This window comes from Megalobrama amblycephala, linkage group LG8, assembly GCF_018812025.1.
Source record: "Megalobrama amblycephala isolate DHTTF-2021 linkage group LG8, ASM1881202v1, whole genome shotgun sequence".
NCBI lineage: Eukaryota > Metazoa > Chordata > Actinopteri > Cypriniformes > Xenocyprididae > Megalobrama > Megalobrama amblycephala.
In genome coordinates this window covers 17,003,607-17,030,256 of record NC_063051.1, presented here as the reverse complement: position 1 = coordinate 17,030,256, position 26,650 = coordinate 17,003,607, and the positions used below count along the sequence as shown (strand labels likewise).

Sequence of the window (26,650 nt, the reverse complement as noted above, 5' to 3'; positions counted from 1 at the left end):
TAAAATGTTAGTTCTTTTTACTTAGGAAGTACTGTGAGGTGCATTTAGTACCAAATTTACTTGCTAAACAAGATGCTTTGTAAATGTATCCAGTTTTACTGCAATAGCACATAATAGAGTACACACAGAAAAATAAATGAATGAAAAAAAAATGTACAAAACCAAAATTATTATTCAAACGCAGAACGACATTCACTTACAGTCTGTAAAACAGCACAAAAAAAAAAAAAAAAAAGACTCAGTGAAACAATGTCACTTCCATTAACAACAATCTTCTTACACTGAAACATAAAACAATCCACACATTCTTATAATATAAATTCACATAATTATACTGATTCTTTCAAGTACACATTTCACTGCTTTGTACTATTATCAGTCACTATAGCACTTGAATGTTTACAGTGATGAAAAAACAAACTAGAAGAGTTAGGGCTATCATTATCTGGTTAGTACAAGACTATTACCTCATTTTCATTGTGGGCTTAATTTGTTGACTAATCTGGGAGTGTTTAACTTTTGTGTTTAACGTACATAAAATAAAATAAAATAAAAAATAAAAAAAAATCCCCCAGTTTCACCCATGTTACAAGGCACCAAACATGGAAAGTTCACACACTATTGTGAGTGTTTGTATGTGTGCAGTGTGTACTGGTGTGAATCAAACTGAATACAGAAGTTACATCTAGCAAACATGACCTTTCTGATCTTAAATCCACTACAGCAAAAGCTTTGCCTCTACAACAACAACAACAAAAAAACAATACAACATAATGTTTCTTTTAAAATGAAATACTTAAGGAATTTCTTTAGGGGAAAAACAAAAAGCATTGGTTAACCAGGCTGCCTTATACCCAATGGACAGTCTGATGGTCCACAGTAAGCAGCAGTTCCTGTAAAAACAGTTCGATGGTTTACAAATATCTCTCTCTCTCTCTCTTTGAGACTGTAAAAGAAAGTAGATGATTGTGCACAGCATCCTGATAAACCATGACAGATCCAGCTTTTGAAGAGCATTCTTGTGTCCAACTACGCTGAAGGAGAAAGATTAAGACCATGGAGTGGCTTCTATGCCCGCTCCTTGCGCTTTAACTTGGAGCTCTTCTTGGGGGTTCCGTTCTTGTTGAGCAGCTTGAGGACTCTGTCCTTATGGTCCAATACTTTCATCATGGTGTCGCGAGCTTCAGTCACCTGATCCATCACGAGCTTGCAGCGTTGCATGTTACCCTGGACAGAGTCAGGTCAAAAGGTCATGAATGTATTTCTAGTCAAGGTGTGCTGTGGGTTTTGGGTCAGCTTTTACATGTATTGGTCAAATTTGTTTATTAATGCCAAAAAATATTGTATATATAAGAAGTTTTGTCTGCTCACCAAGATTTAATTAAAAATACAGTAAAAACAGTAATATTGTGAAATATTATTACAATTTAAAATAACCGTTTTCTATTGGAATATAATATAAAATGTAATTTATTTCTGTGTTGGAAAAGCTGAATTTTCTGCATCATTTCTCCAGTCTTCAGTATCACATGATCCTTCAGAAATCATTTTAATATGATGATTTGCTGCTCAAGAAACATTTATTATTATTATTATCAACATTTGTATACTTTTTTTTTTTCAGGATTCCTTGATGAATAGAAAGTTCAAAAGAACAGCATTTATCTGAAATACAAAGCTTTTGTAACATTATACACTACCGTTCAAAAGTTTGGGGTCAGTAAGAATTTTTATTTTTATTTTTTTGAGAAGAATTTAAAGAAATTAATTTTTTTGTTAATCGATCAAAAGTGACAGTAAAGACATTTAAAATGTAACAAAAGATTATATTAAAAAAAAAGAACTGTTCTTTTGAACTTTCTATTCATCAAAGAATCCTGAAAAAAATATTGTACACAAATATTTTGTACAATTGTACACAATAAATGTTTCATGAGCAGCAAATCATCATATTAAAATGATTTCTGAAGGATCATGTGACACTGAAGACTGGAGAAATGATGCTGAAAATTCAGCTTTACCAACACAAGAATAAATTACATTTTCAAATATTTTCAAATAGAAAACAGTGATTTTAAATTTTAATAATATTTCACAATAATACTGTTTTTTACTGTATTTTTAATTAAATAAATGCAGCCTTGGTGAGCAGACGAAACGTCTTTTAAAGACATTAAAAATCTTACCGATCCCAAACTTTTGAACGGTAGTATATATATATATATATATATATATATACACACATACAGTACTGTGCAAAAGTCTTAGACACTTTGGTATTTTCACCCCAAAAAAGGTTTTAAACATGTTATTTATATCTTTTGCTGTAGTGTGTCAGTAAGAAAAAATCAGTTTACATTTCCAAACATTCCTTTAGACATTAATTTTAATAATCCAGTGAGATTTTTGTATGCACAAGAAGTCTGACAACAGCCGGAAGAAACCCTCAAGCATCTTTTGAGAAAGGGGCACTGTAACAGCATTTTATAGGCTACATCACACACCGAGTTGTTGCATCATGTTCGACACCAATCAACTGTATGAAATGTAAAATGAACTACATAGGTCTGGGGCAGGGCAGGTGCATTAAATGTGTTAAATTATTTTAACATGTTATTTTTCCATAACTAATTCATTATTAAATTGTTAAATTAACAGCCAGTTAAATCAACAGCCCTGGATGTTAAAGGGTTAGTTCACCCAAAAATGAAAATTATCCAATGATTTACTCACCCTCATGCCATCCTAGGTGTATATAACTATCTTCTTTTTTTCAGACGAACACAATCAGAGATATATTTAAAAATATCCTTAGTCGTCCAAAGCTTATAATAGCTGTGAATAAGGGGCCACATTCTGAAGTCAAATATAATGCATCCATCCATTAAAAAAACGCCTCTCGCTGATTAAACAAATAGGGCTGAGCAACAAACTCAAGCTCCTCTTCTCTTATATCGAAATCCTCCGAAATTTCTCTTTAAAAATGATCGTTTTAGACTTTGTTATGGTAAAATTGAGTATATTATAGTAAATATGATGTGTTTTATTTTACAATTAAAATCATATGTGTGTTAGGCCTGTACATGTGTGTGCAGAAAACATGACAGAATGTACATGTGCTGAACACGAGAAATTTGAATCTTAAAGAACCTGTTTACAACAAATGGAAAATCCTATTTCAAGCTGAAGACTGTAAAAGGACCTATCCAAGAATATCTATAGAATGTATAAGGGGCGTTTGCCTGAATATATAATGAGACCCGAGCAGAAATTCAGCAGCGGTCTCCTGGAGAGGCCGTCTCCTTTATTGTGCAATAAAGTAAAATTCTGGAATCAAAGATCTTTAAGAAGTGATTTTTTCACATAAAGTAGAAACCACAACATAATCCGTGACCAGTGATTTGTTTTGCTCTATCCTCTGCGCCTTTTGACATTACATTGTGTGTCAGGTCAAAGGATACTCTACCGCTGCAAAACGACTTGCACATTCTGCCTACAGTTGTCCACCAGAAGCTAGTTATTTGAATTACAAAGTTTTAAATATGGATATTTTTCTTACAAATAAGCATCACTTCGCTTCAGAAGGCCTCTATTAACCCCCTGGAGTCGTATGGATTACTTTTTTTATGGATGACATTATTTTTGACTTCAAAACAGGTCCCCCCATTCACAACCATTATAAACCTTGGAGGACTAAGGATATTTTTAATTATATCTCTGATTGTGTTCGTCTGAAAGATGATAGTCATATACACCATTTTCATTTTTGGGTGAACTATCCCTTTAATTAAACTGCTCAAATTATGACTATGAAAAGCCTATAAACAAAGTCAATTAAAAGACATTAGATTATTGTGGCGGACAAAAGTATTTAATAGAACCAGAAAAAAAAATATATATATTTTGTTTGTTTTATTTTCATGTTCTCAATTTAAAGAAACTCTTATGTTCTGTTGCATTTTGTTTTCAGGTTAAAAATTATATGAATGTATAACATTTTAGGTGCTCTATCATCTCTTTTATGGTGGTTTTGGCATCAAGTTAGTGCCCGTTCATTGTAGTTTCCATGTTGGGTATGGAAAGTGCAGATGCTAACCTGTATGAGCTCATTAATGCGGTGCAAGTCATCATCAGCTCCAGCTCTCTTCTTTGGGATGAGCCCTTCCTGCAGGCTGGTCAGCCGGCTGTACACGTCATGCTCCAAGTTAGACTGTGACCAAACAATAAAGAAATTCATTAACTGCCTCGATAACAGGCTGTTAGTATCATATATTTCATGTATAACACAATAAAACTCTTATTAAGCCATTGTAGACTTATGGTGGAAATAAAATCATCAGCTGCAGAACCCACCAGCTGCAGCAGCTGTGCGGCACACAGGTGCACTTTCCAGCCCTGAGCACGACATGCTACTCCTCTCTGATTGGCCATGTCCTGAAGGCTTCCTTTCTTCTCCTCTGCGGAGACAGTAGCAAGATGATGACTTCTCATTTTACATGACCAGATTTAATACTATAAACATTATCAGATGACTTAAAAGGAACAAGAAAATGACTGTGCACCAAGATAAATCAAAGACCAGGTACCTACCTTTGACTTTGATGTCGCTGTACCTCTGGAAGTGGTGATAAGCAGCCTTCCACGGGTTACGGTAATGGCGTAGAAGAGTGAGGGGAGGTCTGGGACGGACTGGCACATAGCGAACACCGTCCTCATCTACAATAATCATTAACATTACAATTGAACAAGTGTACACTCAGTTTGGGGGGTATTATAAATATACACTGCTAAATTATATCATTAGAAAAAGGAAAATAAATAAAGCAACACTATTATACTGTTTCTCAGACTCACAAACAAATAAGTTTTATGCATAATCTCAGTTTCATAGAATCACAGTATCCTAACCTGTCGCGATGTGATATGATTGCAGCTACATGCAATTTGTCTGTCCACGCCAGACACAATGCGACTAAAAGACATGACAATATCAATCAAATATCACAGCCAATCAGAAGAGCAGAGTCACTCTGCAAGCACACTGCACTCGTTATGTTTAAGTACACAATCAAATTCACAAACATTACACCATTTTAATATTTTTATTAAAAATACATGAGTGACTAAAACAGTTTGACAGTTCGCAGTTTGAACGTTCTTGTTTCCTTTTTTTTTATTTTCAAGATCTGAGGTGAATTATCCATTGTCACTTTCAGTATGGCAATAAAGGTCACCCAAAATGATATTCAAACTCACATTAGACACTTTTAACACTAAAAGCACATAAACATGACCTGAGATTATCATTGTCATACTTTGTAAGATGTTCCAGCCACAATGTTGCAGAAATAGAAACTGTTTCTAAAACAGAACCAAAAACTTTAATTAACATGGAAAAGATACCTTTTATCACGTCGCATCGTCTAAATAGGACACAGTGTTATTCATAACAAAGGTGAATATTTGGTGTAAGGATATTCTTGAAAGGAAACAATGGGTCCCTATTTACACTGTATGTGATCATTTTCAAACCAACAATTCAACTGTTTTTTTAAAAGACAGTTAGTCCAAATTGTGACATGTGAAATTTATATAACATTTATAATGCTAAAGTAGGTAGATCAGAATTACAAGTTCGCATTGACAGATTTATTTTAAATATTTTATTTTTATTTATTTTATTTTTTTTAAATAAATCTGTCGAAGTAAAATTCTTATTGCCCCTTCAAAAAAAAATCCACTTGGTTCTGGACAACCGCTGCTCTATTGCGCTTGTTTTTTTGGCAGAATACTAGTTTCTCACATTATGTATGAATATTTATTATGAATTTATGTGAAAATTGTTATATGTTTACTTAAAATCCATTTAATAGATTCATCAGCAATTCAGCATAAGTTTCACTGATACTGGCATTCATTTTATTGTTTACCATGCCATTAAATAAACATTTAATGTATAAAATATTTAAAATACTGTCTTTGTATTGTTTCCACGTTAGTTTGGAGATTCTGTGAAAAAATATTTAAAGGTGCCCTCGAATGAAAAATTTAATTTATCTTGGCATAGTCAAATAACAAGAGTTCAGTACATGGAAATGACATACATTGAGTCTCAAACTCCATTGTTTCCTCCTTCTTATATAAATCTCATTTGTTTAAAAGACCTCCGAAAAACAGGCGAATCTCAACATAACACCGACTGTTACGTAACAGTCGGGGTGTACGCCCACAATATTTGCATATGCCAGCCCATGTTCCCAACATTATGAAAGGCATTAGACAAGGGCAGCCAGTATTAACGTCTGGATCTGCACAGGTGAATCAACAGACTAGGTGACGTTAAGCAAGCAAGAACAATAGTGAAAAATGGCAGATGGAGCAATAATAACTGACATGATCCATGATATCATGATATTTTTAGTGATATTTGTAAATTGTCTTTCTAAATGTTTCGTTAGCATGTTGCTAATGTACTGTTAAATGTGGTTAAAGTTACCATCGTTTCTTACTGTATTCACGGAGACAAGAGCTGTCGCTATTTTCATTTTTAAACACTTGCAGTCTGTATAATGCATAAACACAACTTCATTCTTTATAAATCTCTATGTGCCACAGAGCACAGCCTCAAATTCATTCAGAATCAAATGTAAACAATATAACAGTATACAATGCTCACATAATCCGACGCATACATGCCGAATGCATGACGAACACTTTGTAAAGATCCATTTGAGGGTTATATTAGCTGTGTAAACTTTGTTTATGCACTGTTCAAGGCAAGCGCGAGCTCTTGGGGCGTGGAGCACGAGAATTAAAGGGCCAGTAGCCCTGAATCGGCTCATTTATAATGATTCCCAAAATAGGCAGTTAAAAAAAATGAATTAAAAAAAAATGTATGGGGTATTTTGAGCTGAAACTTCACAGACACATTCAGGGGACACCTTAGACTTATATTACATCTTTTTAAAAAAAGTTATAGGGCACCTTTAATGTTACGTGCTATTAATCACAATTCATTTTTGAAATGGGTCTGAAAAATTTGTTAGCCATAATTTTTTTATTTAGCAGGATTAACTGTTTAGCGTAGTTTTTATCATTTTGATGTTTCTAAATTTATGACAACCAAAATTTATTCAAACTGACTGCTGCATGGTGCAGACTGAATGTGTCAATTATTTTTAATGAGATTACAGTCACATCTTGACCTTTCCAAAAGGGCAGATGCATCATGGTAATCAGCTTCAGTTGCTAATGCTGCATCTAGATATCCATGGATGCTTGCATGTATGTATATAATAAATATATATATTTAAACTCACCGACATATTCTCTAGGTGGAGACTCATGTCTTTCAGGCCTGTTTCCTGGAGCTCGGCTGCTAGCTCTCTCTTCGTCTGTGCTGTTGGTCTCCATCATCTCTGTCTCCTCAGTGGAGATCACATGCTGCTGTTTACGGGGTTTCTTCCTCGGGGAGGCCCCAGGCAGGAGGTCTCCAGGTTGAGCAGATATGGCCAGGGTGGAGGCCTGGGAGGAGAGGGATGGAGCCGGACCCATCGAAGAAGGAGCTAAGGGCACTGGGATAAAGAGAATTCATAAATACGTGGACTGCCCAAACTCCATCTTTAAAATTTCATTGGACTAGCATTAGAAGCCATTGTAAAACAGTCGATGTGATCATACATAGTTTGAATTGGATGTAGAATTGTTTGTAGTGATTATATAGTGACTGTATAGGAATAGGCAGGGCTTGAAGGTGCAAGCATTTCACTTGCATTTGCAAATGAAAATAGAATTGTGTAAACTGTCAAATGTATTTAGGAGCACATGTGAGAATAAAAAGTAGGTCACCACTGCTCCTTAAAGTCTTAAAATCAGTTTTTTTGGGGGGGTTAAATGGTTTAAATGGTTTAACAAAAGTCTTATATCATGATTCATGTTTTATGGCCCCAAATTAAAGACATCTTAAAAAGTGAGTTAATGTGATTTTTAAAGTTCAAAGGCTATGATTTCAATAAATAAATGTGAGTCAAAACACAGTTCCCAATTAATTAATGCATTTACGCCAATGTACGGCTTTTGATCTAATGTTGATAAATTGTGACTTTATGGTGTTTGTATTGTAGTATGTTTTAGATTGTTATAAGAGTGCATATTTTATCTTCCTCATGTTTGAATGAGCAGCTGGAAGTAGTAAAGATATTTCAAAATAAGAGTCCTGGAGTTTTCAGCCTTGTTTATGATGAGAAGTCCCACATTATGCAGAACATATTTTTTACTGGTTATTATTGGTATTTTAGTTACAAAATAAAGTGTCTCTAGCTTTTATTTCAATGTTTAGAATATGCATAATTATTAAATGAATACAGTTTGAACGAAGCATAATTTTTTAAAAAGTGTACTTTTTGTATTCAAATAATTTAAACACTAATTTATTTTTTAATTAACTTTTTAAATATTACATTATTTTTTTCTTGTAAATGCCTCCTCGTGACCCTTTATTAAGGATAAACAAATGATTTACCACTAAAGTTTTTTATGCGCTCCTAAATTTTTCCCAAAGACCACATGTAAGCATCAAGCCCTAATAGGTAGATTCTTATTCTGACAAGTACACCTACCTGCTTGTGAAGTATCCATTGGCTCCATTTCCTGTTTTACTTTAACTTCTGGAAGGGTGGAGCTCAGGGCAGCAGTGCTGCTGGCCGCTGGCTGGGTGGGAGAGGCCACTGCATTGGCCATGGAGGCAGACACAGGGGGGGTGACAGCCATGGCTGCGGGCAGGGCTGAAAGAACGGCAGTGGGCTGAGGAGGTGTCGGAGCTGGTGGAGCCAGAAGGGTGGGAATGGCCTGTGAATGATGTTGAGCAGGAGTGGACAGCTTCTGCTGCTCACCTCCGTGACTCGGAAGAGCCTCCACGGTTGCCATGACCGGAGGCGCCATAGCAACATGAACATCAGATTTGGGCTTCACTCTAATTACAGAAAGATCAGAACAACATTCAGATCTGCTTGCATAAAACCAGTTTTAGAGAACGAGATCACATGCATGCAAAAACTGTTAACAGGGTTCCCACTTTTTCCGAAACAGGAAAAAATTATTTACTACAGGTTTATCACACCCAATTTCTTGTAATTTCCAGCTGAAATAGCATCAGATCTTTTCCTCTGAGTGTAATGGATTATCAAAAAAGAAAACGTGTAGGGTGAGGTTCCATGCATTGTATTTTGAGATGTGGCCAATGCACTAAAAATGGAGGCAGATGAATGTAAGATTGCAGGGGGCGGATTCAGGGGAGGAAAGAGTACTGAAAAAATATACTGAAGTAAAAACCATTACTTTTCAAAAAAATGTAGTGTAAGTAGTAGAGTAAAAGTACATGAGAAAGAGTAAACGAGTAGCTTATTTAAATGTACTCATGAGTAGCGACTAGCGAGTACTAAGCTGCAGATTCTGCCCCTTTATAATAAACTGTACACTGCAATTTAAAAGAGTGGAAAACACTGAACATACTCTAATTCACCTTCTCTTTTGCTGAATATCTATATCCTGCAATAGTTTTAATTTTGACTGCCAACTTTTTAAAATACATCATTTATCAGTGATAGAATGTATGACTATTACAGAGATGAAAAGATGAAAAAGTTATTTTCAGTACACTCATCACCATTTTAAATTATAATGTATGAAAAATGGATTTAAAAACAGTTTTAGGCCTTAGGCTGAGCGGGCTATTGTTGCAAATAAAATATCAATGTTCAGAACAGTGTAAAGAATACAAAAACCTTTAGAAACTCATATGAGAGTTCAGCAACACACCAGAGATGGGTTAAAGAAGACAGAGATAGCCAATTTCTTACCAAAATGGCACGTTTTAGCGTTTTGTAATAAAGAAATGAGAATCACTAATATTATCAAACAGTTAAAGGTGCTCTAAGTGATCCTGGGTGGAGTAACTTCCTGTTGACGTTCGAAGTGTTACAGAGGCTAGCTAGACCCTCCCTCCTCCTCCCCCTCCCCTCCGCGCTTCCTAAAACAGTCATGAACGCGCATTTAAAATCATTCTTGTCGGTTATTGGCTGGAGCGTGTTTATTATGTTTTGTGGTCCAGGCTGCACCAGTTTGTTTTTATTGCCGTTTTCGGAGCTTGTGGCGACTACAGAGACCACGTTTTTTTACAGTGTGTTCAGGGGACAGGCAGCTAGCGGATAGTGAGGAGATGTTTGCTGTATGTGACAAAAAATGTTTTGGCCTAAAAATGCGTGACATCACTTAGAGCACCTTTAACCTCACCTAATGTAAATATAGTAAGCTAACAGTGTACAATGCTAGCATTGCATAAATCCCAGGAGGCCAATAATATCAGTGATAACAAGGGGTTAACTGGGATTTCTGAGGCAGAGAAACCTAAAATCCTCAAAAGTAATGCTTTATTAAAGAATACATATTTATTTTTTTACTTAAATTTTGAAATACTATTGTCATTAGAACATCCCTTTAAATAAAGTATTGGTATTTAAATATATTAATTGACCTGTATAATTAATAAAATGCTTTTTTTCTTTCAGATAAATCTCTTTAACTGATATATTATGACCTTTTAATATGATTTGTCTATTATGCATGCATGTCATTATTCAACCTTAATGCGCAACTACATAATTACGTAGAATATTTTCATTATTTCATATTAAATAAATACTTTGTTAGTGATATTAGATGTATTTCATACTTAAAAATCAAGTTAACGTTCTTGCCCCAGAAAGTTGTGTAAGCATGCTAAATTTATATCCGAATACGTTACAATTTAAACATAAATACACATTGTTCTAAAAGTGGGCATCATCCCCTACCTTTTTTGGGGGGGGAAATCCATTAAATGTATATAAGTATTTTCATTGGGGAAAAACTTTTCCAAAAAAAACCCCACAAATGCACATCTCTTGGCAGGGCCATGGTTTGTCTCTGCAAATAAGCTGCTCTTATTCTTATTACAGATAAAAACTACTTAATTACAGTAACATGAGCATTTGTAATTGGTTATTTCTCTCTCCTGGGCAGGTTTAAACAGATTAAATAACCGGAGTACGTCACCAGAGAGAAGTTGTTTAACAAAAGATCAGTTTTTGACATTTTAATTAACATTTATGAGGTAAAAAAAAAAAAAAAATCATACATATTTTATACAGCATATTAAGTATACTTAAAGTAGCCTCTGTTCACTAAGCCTTCTGGCTACTCCATCTAGATGTATATTACTTTAAGTTGTTCGATCTCAGTTGTACATATTTCATTTTTCTAGATGTATATTACACCATTTAATTCTACTAAAACCTATTTAATTCTAGTGTATATAGTATGTAAGCATGCAAGTACCTAGAGCTTCTGGAAACCATAGCAAATTACTTGTGTTTTTGTGCTCACTTGATGAACAAAGCATATTCTGATTTGGATTCATATGGATTAATTATTCACAAAAAAAAAAAAAAAATCTATAACATGCATTTTGATAATGTGAAAAATGTTAAGATCTAATTCTATTTCTTGAGGTTTTCAGGCCTGGAAATCAAACTTTAACCCTGATATCTTCAGGGTATTCAGGACCGTGGGAACCCTGTGTTAGGAGCATTGTATTTTGTCCTATTCTTATTAGGATAATAAAGGATCTTCAGGCAGGGCTTACCCCGCTGGGCGAGGGGATCCCGACAGCCTTATCCCACTATCCACTCGGCCAGCATTAGGCTCACTCGGTTGCGCTGGGATCAGACTTTTACGTACTGCCCTAGAAATACACCCCAAAAGTGGTCTCACACTATTTTATCAACATTATCTCTGACTTAAAAAAAAAAAAAGCGAGCACATTAGATTCTGTTACTTCTCAGGATGCCATTAATGAGGAAGTAACGTAATTGTTCATAATATGATGGATAGTTTGGCTCCTAAGTAAAAAAACAGCTGACTCACCCTTCGTTCACAGGTTTCTTGCGAAGGATGCTAGGTCGGGGGGACGAGACAAGTGTGGGTGCACCTGTGCCCGCCCCCTGAGGGTGTGTCTGCACCATCGTAGTGACAGACTGCGTGCCACTGAAAGTGCTTCCGATTGGATTAGTTACAAAAGCAGGACTTTCAGCCAAAACGACACCTGTATAAAAAAATAAAAAAAAACAGATTTCATAAAATATTAGTGAGCAAGACAAACACTGAAAAAAGAAAAAAAATTTCAAATTTTATTTGTCCTGACACCAGTGATTTTTCTAATTTTCTAATATATAATATAATTTTTCCACTCACAGTGTCTGAATATCTTTAAAAAAGTTCTGCTAAAATTACCTGGTGGTTTTGCTTCTGATTGTGGCTGTTGTGTGGCGACCGGAGCCTGCTGTACGCTCTGTGTGCTGATTGGTGCAGCGGCATGCAGCCCCTGCACTCCTATTGGTGCAGGTTGAATGCCCTGAGCAGTCATAGAGGCTGGCTGGATGTTCTGGGTGCTTATCTGTGCAGATGGCAGGCCGATGCGATCCACCGCCATCAGCTGCATTGGGTTCAAGTGCACAGTGGTGGCCACACCCACACCAGCCTGAGCAGGAAGAGCTGGGCTCTGAGCTGAGGCCGTGACTGAGGAAAACAGCACAAAATGTGTTAGAGGTCTAAGAAACACTATTAGCACAAAGTTTCTGGTTGAGCTTGTGTGTTGTGTTTACCTGGGTAGGGGCGGATGGTGGAGACAGAGCTGGTGATGGGGGTGTAGGTGTGGGTCAGAGGATACGGGGATGAGTACTGTGTGGGTAAGAAGTACTGAAACTGCACTGGGACCGACGGCCTAAAGAAAAGCACACATGGATAACATGATGCAAGCTTGAAGCTTCAATTCAATGATAATTCATGGATTACTTTGGTATAGTTGGCTTAATTTAGGGGTGTCCAATCCTGCTCCTGAAAGTCCAAAGTCCTGTAATCCTGAAGACCTTGATTACCTTGGTTCAGGTGCATTTAATTGGGGTTGGAGCTGAACTCTACAGGCCAGTAGTCCTCCAGGAGGAGGACTGGACACCACTGGGCTACTTCAAGATTAACTGGCAGAGCTTAACCACCACAGGAAGAATTTTTGTACTGGTTTCACCTGTTATCGCTGCGGGCTTCCATGTTGACAGGGTTTGGTGAAGAGCGATGACCCGATATGGATATCAAGTTGGTCCTTTCTCCTGGATACTCTGTCTGGATGCGTGGGGATGTGTGGGCAATGGGCTGAGGAACCACTTTAGCTGGACAGAGCACAAACATTAAGCAATAATGAAAATCAATCAATCTATTTATGGCATACTGTAACATCTGGGTATGCAGTTTATGCATGTCCACATGGGCCTGGGCATATTGGGGCCCGCATCCATAAAGCTATGACATTATTTGCTTCATTACTGTGAGGCTTCATGTAAGCACATGCGCACACATACACACAGATCAGAGATTGAGCAGCGCACGAACAGAAACATTCAGCAGTACAAAAACCTGTTTTCAACGCTGCTCGTGACTTTTATAACTAAAATAGCTTCACTACTGAAATGCTCAGTGAAATTAATTTTAATTACATAGCATACTATTACATTTAATTACATACTAATATTATGCATTGTAAATGACTTTACTAGTAAAATTTATATAATGAATAATATACTTGTCAAATAATGTTCTTAGTCTTTTCTTCCTGTGGGGGAGACTGCAATAATTTACTATGAATTAAATGGAAATCAAATTAAATACAATTTATTGTGTAACCAAAACACCAATAATGCCCAGAAGAAGAAAAAAACTTAGCATGTGACTTTTAATTATAAACAAGCCTGAAATATACGGGACTCTTATTTTGAAATGTCTACACAATTGCGGGCTGATCCTTCAGATTCTTACAACTGTATAAAACCTATTATATAGAGGCCATAAAGTAGATAGTCATAATTCATCAACTTGAGTTCATTAGTAATCGCTTGGCATAAATCTGCTCTTTTCATTGATTGAGAAGCACTTTGAAGCACTCTGAAGCGCTGTTGCACGAGCCTGTAGAACGCACAACAGCGCCGCTTTGTGACTTTGCAACATGCAGCGCTCTTTGTGAAAAATCCACAGAGTCTCTGCAGCGCACGTGGGAATGTCAAAGTAAACAGTAAAGCAAACAGTTCTGACTCACACATAACGAGTAGGTATGAAACGCATAGGGCGAGGGAAGATTTCCACTAGTTAATCGATCGCGGATGATTTCATTATCTTGGGCGGATACAAAAGTAGTAGAGGATAAAAATAATAAAAGCATAAATGTGTCTCCAAATATACTTGGGCGGCCGTTAATATACCTGGGCGGCCCGTCCAAGTAAAGTCTATGTGTGGGAAGCACTGAATGCTACATTATATTTCTCAGCAATGAGGTGGAAGCATTGCCGTTTTTGAAGTAATTCAACACACAGCTTCACTATTAATAGAGAGAAGCTGCATAGAAGAAGGTAATTCACATTAATAGATATTTGTTTACTACATTTATTAGGTAACTTGCTCAATATACAATTTTTGACTATTACTAATACTAATCTTATGTTGGATCTGGATGGCCTGTTACTTACAGAGATTATGCATTTATCAGGCTACTCAGATTAAAAAAATGAGATATAAATGTCCTTTGCAAAGCAGTTTGTTTGTTATGGTATTTTCATGATACTATCTATCCATCTGTCCATCCTTTCATTCATCCATCAATATATCTATCCATCCATCCATCTATAAAACAATTCATCCATCCCCTCTGTAAAGTCAATAAAGAGTCAAACTTTTCTAAACTGTTTCAAAGCTTTCAAACAAGGCTTTAAGCCAACATTCAAAATTTGTCTTGACAAATCTGGTTTGTTTGGCTTTTTTTTTGGTGAAAAATGACAGTTGAAATTCCTTCAACTATGAATTTCATTGTATTTTAATTCTGCATCCTGTTCGCCTCACTACAACAAACAGATATAAATTGATATGGCAAAATGATCTAATTAGTTTTAGCACGACTCGCCAAAACATTTTAGCATTGCACTCAGTCTCTCAAAGATTCCACTGTGTAATTGTGGATACAAATAATGATCTGAATTGTTGTAGATTGATTCAGAACCTTTAAATAAAGACTAGTAATGCATTAATAAACAATCTTGAATGTTATAAACACCTGTAGAGAATGGGTTGAGCTTACCGACAGGAATAGCAGAGGTGGTCACAGCTGTAGCATGGGAATGAGAGGCCATTGTCATAGTGACAATAGTGCTACTGGTCATTTGGGTATGTGGTGCAGAGCCTGTTTTGGGGTACACACAGTTTAGACAAAGTTATGAACTGCATGAAAATGTCTTGTCTCTGTGGATGAAATATTTGGGGGAAAAAAGTTACCTGTAGTGGTGGCGGAAGGAGCACTGTTGGTAGCTAAGATAGGAGCTACAGTGGCAGCAGCAACAGGGGTCACAGTGTTGAAGATTGGCTTCTGCAAACAAAACAAACACATCAAAGTTCACTTCATAAATAAACAAAATAAATTTTTGTAGCATTATGAAGACCCTATAACCTTCCAATGCATAAGCATAAAATATTCTACTAAAATACAATCTGGATATGCAGAACTAACTGATTCAATAAACACTTTCAAACTAGCATCCAGGGACCTCCAGGGAGCCAAAATAGGGTTAATTTTAGAAAGAAAAAAAAAGATTGTGTTAAAATATTAATTAAAAATACTTAATGTAATAATTTTTAAGACATGCACCAAATTGTATATTGTTAAAGTTTTGTTCTTACTCAGAAGTTGTGAATACTCAATTATTTTCTATTGACAGCCTTAGTTTTTTCTCTTTTTATTATCATTTTAAAGAGTTACACAACAAACATCCTTTGCAAGGGATTGTAATATCTGGGGGTCCTTGGCATCCAAAGATTTGAAAACCCCTGCTTTATACAAATAACTTTAGATCAATAGGTTCATAGCAGGACTGACTTGTGTGACGGTGTGAGGGGGCTGGGCTTTCTGGGCTCCAATAGCTGGGTGGGAGGGGAGGGTGATGCGAGTAGCAGTTTCCCGGGGGGTTGGTGGACGCTGGATGTTGATGGCGGCTGGTGGAGGGTGAATGGTTACTGGTCGCCTAAAAATGCAAATTCAAGATTATTATTGGAATAACACCAAACAATCCTATCATGACACATAGTTATAGTGCTCATTAAAGAGACAGATACAATAATTTACCCATGAACCATTTCTGCAGAGTGTGTGACAGGGGTGTTGATGACTGGGGACTGGGTTCTAGCAGCTGAGATGGGAGCCACCATGGTGGGTAGAACAGCCGTTGAGGTGGTCACCAAAGGTCGAGACTGTAAATACAGATAGAGTGGGTAAATATCAAGAACTCTCAAGAACTAAAGGAAGATGTTGCAGATTGTTCTTTTCACAACTGTGTAAACTGACAGCAATATCAAACATAAAGTGCATAAACTGCAACACAACAGGACTCAACATTAAGGATGTAAGAATGGTCCATCAGAACTGTCAGTGCCACCATCAGACCACAGTTGGGTACAGGGTTCCAACACATTTCCCCATTTCAAAATTCCGTACTTTTCCAGACTCAAATTTCCAAACCTCTCTGTGTATTTTTCACAACATATTTAACAAATGGTTCTTACAGTCATTTGTAAATATTTTTTACTCAGGTTTTAAGTTCATAGGTTTTCTTAAACTGATAACATCCACTTATATGACTGGAAGAAACCTAAAACACTTTATAACCTGCATATGTTCACCTCTGACATCAGTTGGATACTGTATGATAATATGATAATATGGTTTGATGTTGCACGATCAACAAACATCGAAGTACAGCCTTGATGAATTTCAAAAGAGACTCGCTTATGGTAAAGACAAACAGTTTTGAAATGTATGCCTTGAATTCATTCAGTCGTGTGACAATCACTAAACTTTTGCCATGAAATGCTTGTACGATACATTTATTTTCAGAAATTCTTAATTTTATATTTTAGAAAACTGAATAGGGGCAATAGATGAGGTTCTGAATAATGTTTGTCTTGGAATCATTTGAAAATTGGAAACAGTTGAAAATGAGGTTTCTAAACCAGGTTCTTGCACTGTATGTACCCAAATTATAGCCATCATGGAAATATTAAAGAACCAGCCCTTACTGCAAATGAAAAACTAAGAGGGTATAAGGTATATATACTGTAAACAATACTTAATAAATAAAACATTTATTTCCTTCTTAAACATGCTGCTAAAAAATTAAATCATTACTTTTTTGTGAAAGAACATCTCAACTACATGGGAATGTTTACAATGAATAAACAACTTTGTAGTTATGCCAAATTCTAAATGATTTTTTGCAGCAAAAATTGAGTGCAAAAAATGTTTTGAAAAATATTTATCCAGTAAAACATGAACAAATGGAAGAGTTATGGGGCCTTTAAAGGTGCCCTAGATTCAAAATTTGAATTTACCTTGGCATAGTTGAATAACAAGAGTTCAGTACATGGAAAAGACATACATTGAGTTTCAAACTCCATTGCTTTCTCTTTCTTAAGTAAATCTCATTTGTTTAAAAGACTTCCGGAAAACACGCGGATCTCAACATAACACTGACTGTTACGTAACAGTCGGGGTGTACGCCCCAATATTTGCATATGCCAGCCCATGTTCCCAACATTATGAAAGGCATTAGACAAGGGCAGCCAGTAATGTCTGGATCTGCACAGGTGAATCAACAGATTTAGTGATATTTGTAAATTGTCTATCTAAATGTTTCGTTAGCATGTTGCTAATGTGCTGTTAAATGAGGTTAAAGTTACCATCGTTTCTTACTGAATAGGTCGCTATTTTCATTTTTAAACACTTGCAGTCTGTATAATTCATAAACACAACTTCATTCTTTACAAATCTCTCCAACAGTGTAGCATTAGCCCGTTAGCCACGGAGCATAGCCTCAAACTCATAGAGAATCAAATATAAACATCAAAATAAATACTTTACTCACATAATTCGAAGCATGCATACAGCATGCATGACGAATATCTTGTAAAGATTCATTTGAAGGTTATATTAGCTGTGTGAACTTTGTAAATGTGCTGTAATATAATCGAGGGCTCGTGTGGCAGGGAGCACGCGAATTAAAGAGGCGGCGCGCTGAAAAAAATCAGTGCATAGTTAATGATGCCCCAAAATAGGCAGTTAAAAAAATTAATTTCAAAAAATCTATGGGGTATTTTGAGCTGAAACTTCACAGACACATTCAGGGGACACCTTAGACTTTATTACATCTTGTGAAAAAGCATTCTTGGGCACCTTTAAATACTGTTGTGGACAGTGGGGGGTCCTTGGAGACAAAAAAGCTGTGAATCGCTGCTCTAAACGTGACATTTACATTAAGCGCTGTTTAGACCAGAGCAGACCGTTGTGTCTAACTGTATGTGATCAGTAATTGTAAAGCATCCGCACCTGAATAGGCTGATGTATAATGTGCTGCACAGCTGCAGGTTGGCTAGGGCCTGCGTTTCCTCCTCCGGCTGGTCTGAGAACAGTAGGGCCTTTAGTGCTGGACATGACAGCTGCAGCAGCTGCGCCTGAAACACCAAACACAGGCACAGATATAACTTTATTACAGTATGCTACAGTTCAAGTCAAACAAACACAAACATACCAGAAAATTCACCTCCATCATGTAAAGGTGAAGTGTGTCATTTCTGGCATAAAACAGCAGTGCAAAACATGCAGAAAACTATAGGCATTTAAAAATGTTTTTTTTGCATTTAGCTTAAAACCACTAGTGACAGATATTACCCACTTTAGCATAGGGATGTGCAATTAATTAACAAGTAATTTCACTGACGTTGTGATAAAGTAACAAACCTTGTGTGTATACACAATGTGAATAAAACACTAAACATAAATAGTCCAATGCTAAATACAGCTGAAAAACAGGTCATATACTTGTGATTTGTTTGCTATGCATTTTGATCATTGTACATGATCTGTTGCAAAACATGACAAGCATTCATCGAGTCAACGTTAGCCAATACAGTCATATTTAGACAGTGCAGGACCAATAAGAGCAAAACTAATAGCCTATTAAGTATAAGTTAGTAAATATATTATAACAATAGGTTACATTAACCAAAAATTGTGTCATTAACCAAATTTAGAAAGCATTGATGAATTCAAAATACTTCCTTTCATTTTGACAGAAAAAAAACAAGAATGATCAATTTAAACCTAGCATATCATGTCAATTTTAATTTTACAATTATCATAAAATGGTAAAAAGACCAATATGCCTACACGATGCAAACTGAATAATATTTTATAATTATTTTATAATTATAAATAATTTGAGCATTAAAATTAAAGTAAATATGCAAATAAATGTGGAAAACTTTAAAGTCACAGTATGTAAGTTTCACCGCTAGGTAACAAAGGCATAGCTTGATGATGCAGTGAATGAGCGAGGAATCATGGGAGTTGTCATCTTCACCTCCACAGCCAATAGAAAGCAATCCGACAGGAACAAGGCAGAAATCGTGTTCAAGGATAGCTAATGTATTCAAGTTTTATTAATGTTACTGTAGTATAAAACAGGGCAGTGCCATGAGCAGAACAAGGCCGGTGGAGGGGCCTTGAGTCCCATGAAGCAGCTTTGGAAAGATATAAGAAGGAATGACGGCAGTGAAGGACGGGAGAGGACCAGGTATAGGATATTTTACATTGCTGTTTTTATTATGCTTATCTGCCATAGTTGGCTGCTGCAGCTCCTTTCATTATGTTGTTTGTCTATCACAATTAAAGTTACGTTTAATGTTTGTTGGTTCCTGTCTCTCTCTTCCTTGAACAGTAATGTTTGCTCACTTAAATTCACATTATTTTATCTCATTCTAATTAAATAGCTGCGAACAAGTCAAAACAATCATACTAAAATACATTCGATTGTGTTGAAAGTTATGTTATAATGTTACTCTGTGCATTCGCTCGGTGGCTGGTATGAGACATTTGTTGCACACTGCAGTAAGCTAGATCGATATTAGAATATAATTAATAAAAGCTGGATGATGTGTGTTGCCAAATCGCATTCAGTTAATTTTAAAATATAATGTATGGAGGAGAAAATGTTGTATTACTGTTACTACAAAAAAGGCTCTTTCTGATTATGCTATTAGCCACTTGACAAAATAGCATTGTCTCGGAGGCATGATACTACAAACCCAACCCTACATTACACTGATTAAGATTGCGAATTTCTCTGGATTTAAACATTGTTGGAAACATTTGGGATAATCCAAGTACACAGTTGATCAAAATATATAACACTGTGCTAGTGGTTTTTGGAAATTTTAATGCAAAAATCTTACATATTGTGCCTTTAATGGGAAACAACCAACTAGGGCTGAACAACGATTAATCGCGATTAATCGTTTGCAAAATAAAAGTCTGTGTTACGTAATATATGTGTGTGTTCTGTGTATAATAATTATGTATATATAAATACATGCACATACATGTATAAATTTAAGAAATATATACATGTATAAATAAATATACATATTTATATATATTTTATATTACATATATAGATATTTTATATACATATAATTTTTTTCTTAAATATATACATGTATGTGCATGTATTTATATATACATAATTATTATACACAGAACACACACATATATTACGTAACACAGACTTTTATTTTGCAAACGATTAATCGCGATTAATCGTTGTGCAGCTCTACAACCAACTAGTACTTCCAATGTCAACCAACATCAGCAGTTCCATTTAGTAGGTGTGTGACAATACACTTAGCTCACGAGACGAGACTATACACGATACTGGGTTCACGAGAACAAGACGGGAAGATATTTTAACACTATTTTGAAGAAATCTTAAATGACGAAATATATGACTAGAACAACAGTCTTTTAAGTATGAATTAATTTTTAAGTATGAATATGCAGTAAAAGACAGAAGAATATAATGCAAGCACTGTAAAAGGTTTTGCCACAAACTCAACTCCATCATTCTGATACTGTGAGACATCTTTTCATCTCAATGAGAAATATCATGTTTTAATATTGCAAGATCTCATGGAACAAGTTCATCACACTCCTACCATTTTGTCAACTATTTGTGCACATGCCTACATCAGTTTTAACCCTGCAAGAATTCAGTGAAAAATTGTAAAATGAGCAAGTGACTTTTTTTTTTAATAACCAAGACATTAAAGGGATAGTTCCCCCAAAAATGAAAATGCGTTCATCGTTTACTCACCTTCATGTCGTTCCAAACCTGTATGAATTACTTTCTTCGGTGGAACACAAAATATGATATTTTGAAGAATGCTGGAATCTTAACATTTTTGCCTACCACTAATTACAATTGTCTACCATAGACAACAACAACAACCAAAACACTGAAAAAATACATATTTCTTTTCTTTATGTTCCACAAAAAAAGAAAGTCATACAGGTTTGAAACCACATTGGGGGATGTGGGGGGCTGGGGGTTAAATGATAGAATTTCCAATTGTGGGTGAACTATTCCTTTAAGCAATAATGTCAGCAGTGTATGAATTAAATCACTGACCTCTGGGCAGATGGGAAGTAAAAGTGTGAGGAGGAGCAGGAGATCCAATCTGTAGCGCAGGTGCACTGCCCCTGAAGATCTGCACGTTAGTGGCCATAAGATGATGCAGGTTACTCTGTCCCTGGAGAAACATTATTCATCTCAAAACCTTTGTTACATTAAGCACACTATGTAAATTCTAAAGAAACCTGACTAGAAGAAGCTCATAGAAGATATAGTGCCTATACCTGCTGACCACTGATAGTTGCCACTGGTATAGAGGCTGGAGCAATGCTGCTCTCAAGAGGAACGGCGATATGTCCAGACACTTTGGCTGGAACAGGAATATGCCCTTGACTAACAGCCGGAGCAGGTGCTATAAGACGACTAGGCATAGGCGACTTCATGGCAGCCTGGAGAATTAACAAAAAAAATATAATTTGTGGGTTCAGGTAGCCTAAAAGTTGAGGTGATCCTAATGGCCAACTCACAACTATATATAAATATATAAATATATAAATTATATATATATATATATATATTGTTTGGTTTTCTTCTCAAATCATACAGCACATTTCATCTCAAGAATTTTTTTTTCCTGACACTACTTTCACTTTGGTAAACAAGTATACTAACTTGTAACCTAAGTATACTAACTAATGTGATTCATCAATGTAACAATATGCAATATGAAAAATGGATTGTGATTTATTATTGTCTCTCAGTTCCGAACATCAAAAAGTTTGAACACCAGAGAGAGCTATCAAGGTAGTTGATGTAACATAACATTTGTTGGTCTTCTAGATAATTTCAAATGTCTGATTTCATCATATAGGTCTACATCATGTTACTAGATAAGCATTCAATGTTTTCACAATGCCTGGTATCCCCATAATCAAGTTGTTTCACATTGTTGTTTTCAAGTTGGAAAGGATTCAAAACACTAGAAAGCAGTTGTCAATAAATCCAGTTGTTAAAATGCACCAGCATTGCTTTACACAAGCACATAAATTGTTAATATTTTGACAAAATCACAAGACAAAAAAAAAGCGAAAATAAATTACCTTTACAGAGGCCTCACCGACGCTCGACTGCTGGCCCTGCAGTAGATGGACTGATGGAGCGGCCACAGTTACCGGAGGGCTGGGCTGGATAGGCACATGCTGGGGCAGAGCAGGAGGTTGGCCGAGGGCTTGGACCTGTGGGTAGGGCCTGACCACAACCGTCTCCTGCTTATCATCACGGAACGATGCTATTCCACCAGTGCTGCCACTGCTGCTGCCAGGTGGAGGATCCTGAGAGTGATCCACTTCAAGTCTGCTGTCCTCACTGCCTACTGTAACACAATATTCACCACATTATGTCATTCCTATTGGACTGTCAAAAATACTGGTACTTCAGTACTAGGTTGTTGCTAATAAAAAGATCGCTACAGACCAACATGGTCATATGTTTCACCATGGTTCTTTGTGTCAATCACAACTCAGACACTAATATCATTAATTGTGACCAGTGATGGGAATAACGGCATTATAAATAAAGGGCGTTACTTTTTTTAGTAACGAGTAATCAAATGAATGACTTTTTCTCCCGTTACAACGCCGTTACCGTTACTGACAAAAAAAATTACGCATTACTATAATTGAGCTCACTGAAGCGGTTTTCATCCAAGTAGGCTCTCTCTCAGCATAGGACCTGCAACGTTTTTTCTCTGGTGTGTGTTGGGGTTAGTCATACACAAATATAATTTCAAACTGATAATAATGTATGATGCTCTGTGTGTGTGTCTGTGAGCATGCAAGTTCAAACCAGAATACCCTTTGTGACATGCTGGATTGAAAATATGTGAAATAAGTTTTTTCTAGTCGACTAGTAGGTGTTCATTAAAGCCATTAGTTGACTAATCACATTTATATTAATTTAATTTCGTTTAAGTAATATAGGCTATATAGCACTCAAGCGCATGCATAAAGCTTGCCATAAAGAACCAGCAAAAGTAATGATTATGAATGTGACAAAAAAAAGCAAGGAGACGTTTTAATTGTTTATTAATAAAGAAACGTTTTCTGAATCAGTGTCGGCTGCAAAGTTGAAGACATTACTGACTCTCACCATCTCCACATAGGCTACTGGACGCACCTAGAGACAGAATGCACATTTCATTCGGATTACATAATCAGAGTAGCCTATTTCTTTTCCAGTTCAAGCACCAGTGATCGCGCCGGCGCCTCAATGGCATGATTATATTGTCTGCTATATTTGCTTCTTATTTGTTAAATCCAGGCAATTGGTTGATGAAACATTGATTAAAATAAAGATACAATTTTTACAAAACAAAATTCACTTTAAAGAAAGGCTTTCTACAAAACAAAACTTAATGAAGTGGTCAAAATCATGTGTGAACCACTCCATGTCTCCTGATATATTTTGCGCATCTTACTCATGCCGTTCACTTTTCATAATCAAATAGATGAATTTAAAATATAACATAAGCCTATTTAAACATAAATATGAAACTACGTTTTCTTTAATGGCTACCAACACGTATAGTACAGTACAGAGAAATTTCATGTCGTGAGCAAGAGCGGATCACGAGTCACTAGTCAGATCAAGAATAATTTATTTTCAGACTTTAGGGGCATCCAAGTTATTTGACATATTTTATTTTTTTTATGTAACACAATAGTTACTTTCCCTGGTAATTAGTTACTTTTATAATGATGTAACTCAGTTACTAACTCAGTTACTATTTGTTAGAAGTAACTAGTAACTATAACTAATTACTTTTTTAAAGTAACGTGCCCAACACTGATTGTGACTGCATCAACTTTAAATTGCTCAAAAAAAAAATTGACCACTTTCTCCTTAAAAATTAAAATTCTGTCATCATTTATTCACCCTCATTTCATTCCAAACCCATAAGACTTTTGTTCATCTTTGAAACACAAATGAAGATACTTTTAATGAAACCTGAGGGGTGTTGAATAAACCGAGCATTTTTTTCCTCTGAAGAGACACGATTGCTTTTTATGATGAACAGATTTAAATTGGCCTTTTCATTTACATCTAAATAACACATACACACATACATAAAGCCATTCACATGATGCACAGCATGTGATGTAAACACATTCGAGTGAGCTTCTGTGTTTACCAAGTGATGTGCTCTATTTATGTGTGTTTATATGTGAATAAAAGCCTGGAAAATGAATCTGCACATCATATAAAGCGATCATAACGGCGAAAATGGGTAAACACATTTTCATGACCACACGAATTGTCAGCTTATTATACATAATCGGGTTAAGAACATGCATGTAAACACACTCATTGCCTGAAGCAAGGCAACAAGTCAGCTGCCTAAGCTTTTGGACACAGCACACAAGACTAGTAATGCATATTTTAAAAAAAAAATGCAGTTAATTTTGATTTCATGCAGCCTTTAAATTATGTTCAATGCTCAAAAATAAATGTGAGTTAGGGTTTTATGACTGTTTATTGTATACACAGTAGGTTTGTAAATGTAAAGGGACAGGACGAAAAAAATACTGAGTCTCAGCATCAGACCACAGGAGAAAAAAAAAAAAAACTTCACTGATAATCACTTTTTAAAATGTAATTAGTTAGTATTTAAAGTCACATAATATGAAAGTGGTGATCATCTTTTCTTTCCACTAGCTGTGTAAGGTCCCGCCCTCATGCCAGTAAGCAGAGAAGAAAAGAGACATGTGGGAGGGTAAGTTATTTTGATTAAAAATTACAAGGGCAAATGATTTTTTTTTATTTTAATAAATAATAAACCCTGCAATATTCAATAAATATATGTCAATTTTGATTTCATGGTAAATAAAATTAATATTATAAATATATTAGTTTTTCCTGCAGTACCAACTACTGGAATGTTGGTATAGTGAAACCCTCATCTCAAACTAGATGATCTGAACTGGTGGTATCACAATCCTACCTGATTGTGTTCCTAGAACGCTGCTGTCAGTAGAAGTCTGACCAGGTCCGGCCCCAGGAGGAGGCACCGCAGTCCTAGGAAACTGCTGAGAACTCATCTTCTGTGTATTAGCTGTGAGGAAAGTAAAACAGGTTTAATATCTTACTGTATTTTAGTGCAAGAAAAAATATCACAATTCGAAAATAACTATAGACAGTGTGCTTTAGAGCAGAGGTGTGAAATCTTGCTCCTGCATGGCCACTAGTGTCCAGCAGAGTTTACTTCCAACTATACTCCAACCTCCCTGTACTTTCCAAGCAATCTGAAAGACCTAGATTAGATGATTATTGTATGTCTAATTACGGCTGCATCTAAAATGCACGAGGGTTTCTTCATTCAAGAACAGGGATTGAGAGTTTAATATGGAACATGTATAATAGTTCATGATACGGGACGTCAAGACCACAGGAGTTACTAGCAAACGAAACACATGAACGACTTAAACAAAAAACAAACTACGATCGATGCACTACACCGACAACACATTAATCTCCATTCGCTCTTAATAATTTAAAAAAATCTTTAAATATTCTTAAATGTATGGCGTGATAAACAGTAGCTAATGTCAAACCTATCACTTTCAGTGCTTTAATGTTTACTTCACGAAAATGAACACGTTACGCGAGTAAATCATACTAACAGTCAACAAGACATGATAACAGAGCAGGCTAAATGTTATAGATCAAAACAGAGGCGCTATTTTTCTCTGTTCCAGTGCTGGTTGACAAAAGCTCATTTGAATCTGTTTATAAAGTGCAGGTTATCTACATGGTGTATCAGGGTTGTTGCATGATAACAATATGTAAATGTACTACAAACATAAATATGACCTATAAAAAGAAATAAAAAAATAAAACACATTGTAAATACTACCGTGTCTCTGTTGCTATTCCCACTCCATAGTGTGAACACTGCATCAACCAAAAAGCACGAAATGGCGGACCGGCGCAAACGATTTCAAAATAAAATCCCATATGAACCACACCAGTATGCACATTTATCTGTTTTTTTATTTTATTGTCTTATC

At 35.8% G+C, this 26,650-nt stretch overlaps 1 protein-coding gene across 2 annotated transcripts; it reads right to left on the bottom strand.

Moving 5' to 3' along the window:
* Positions 1-73: 73 nt before the first annotated feature.
* Positions 74-26,650, bottom strand: sap130a (Sin3A-associated protein a). Of its 2 annotated transcripts, XM_048199708.1 has the most exons (21): positions 26,497-26,650; positions 25,585-25,695; positions 22,685-22,956; positions 21,869-22,033; positions 21,642-21,762; positions 18,506-18,630; positions 16,250-16,374; positions 16,004-16,148; positions 15,406-15,496; positions 15,212-15,313; positions 13,118-13,259; positions 12,699-12,817; positions 12,328-12,612; positions 11,962-12,139; positions 11,681-11,779; positions 8,619-8,971; positions 7,320-7,574; positions 4,591-4,716; positions 4,354-4,457; positions 4,097-4,210; positions 74-1,227 (listed from the first exon to the last, which is right to left on the bottom strand). In XM_048199708.1, the coding sequence occupies exons 2-21, from the start codon at positions 25,679-25,681 to the stop codon at positions 1,069-1,071; spliced, it is 3,177 nt and encodes a 1,058-aa protein (XP_048055665.1). In that variant the 5' UTR covers positions 25,682-25,695; positions 26,497-26,650; the 3' UTR covers positions 74-1,068. The 2 variants fall into 2 exon arrangements, with proteins under 2 accessions (XP_048055665.1, XP_048055666.1); XM_048199709.1 differs by lacking the exon at positions 11,681-11,779.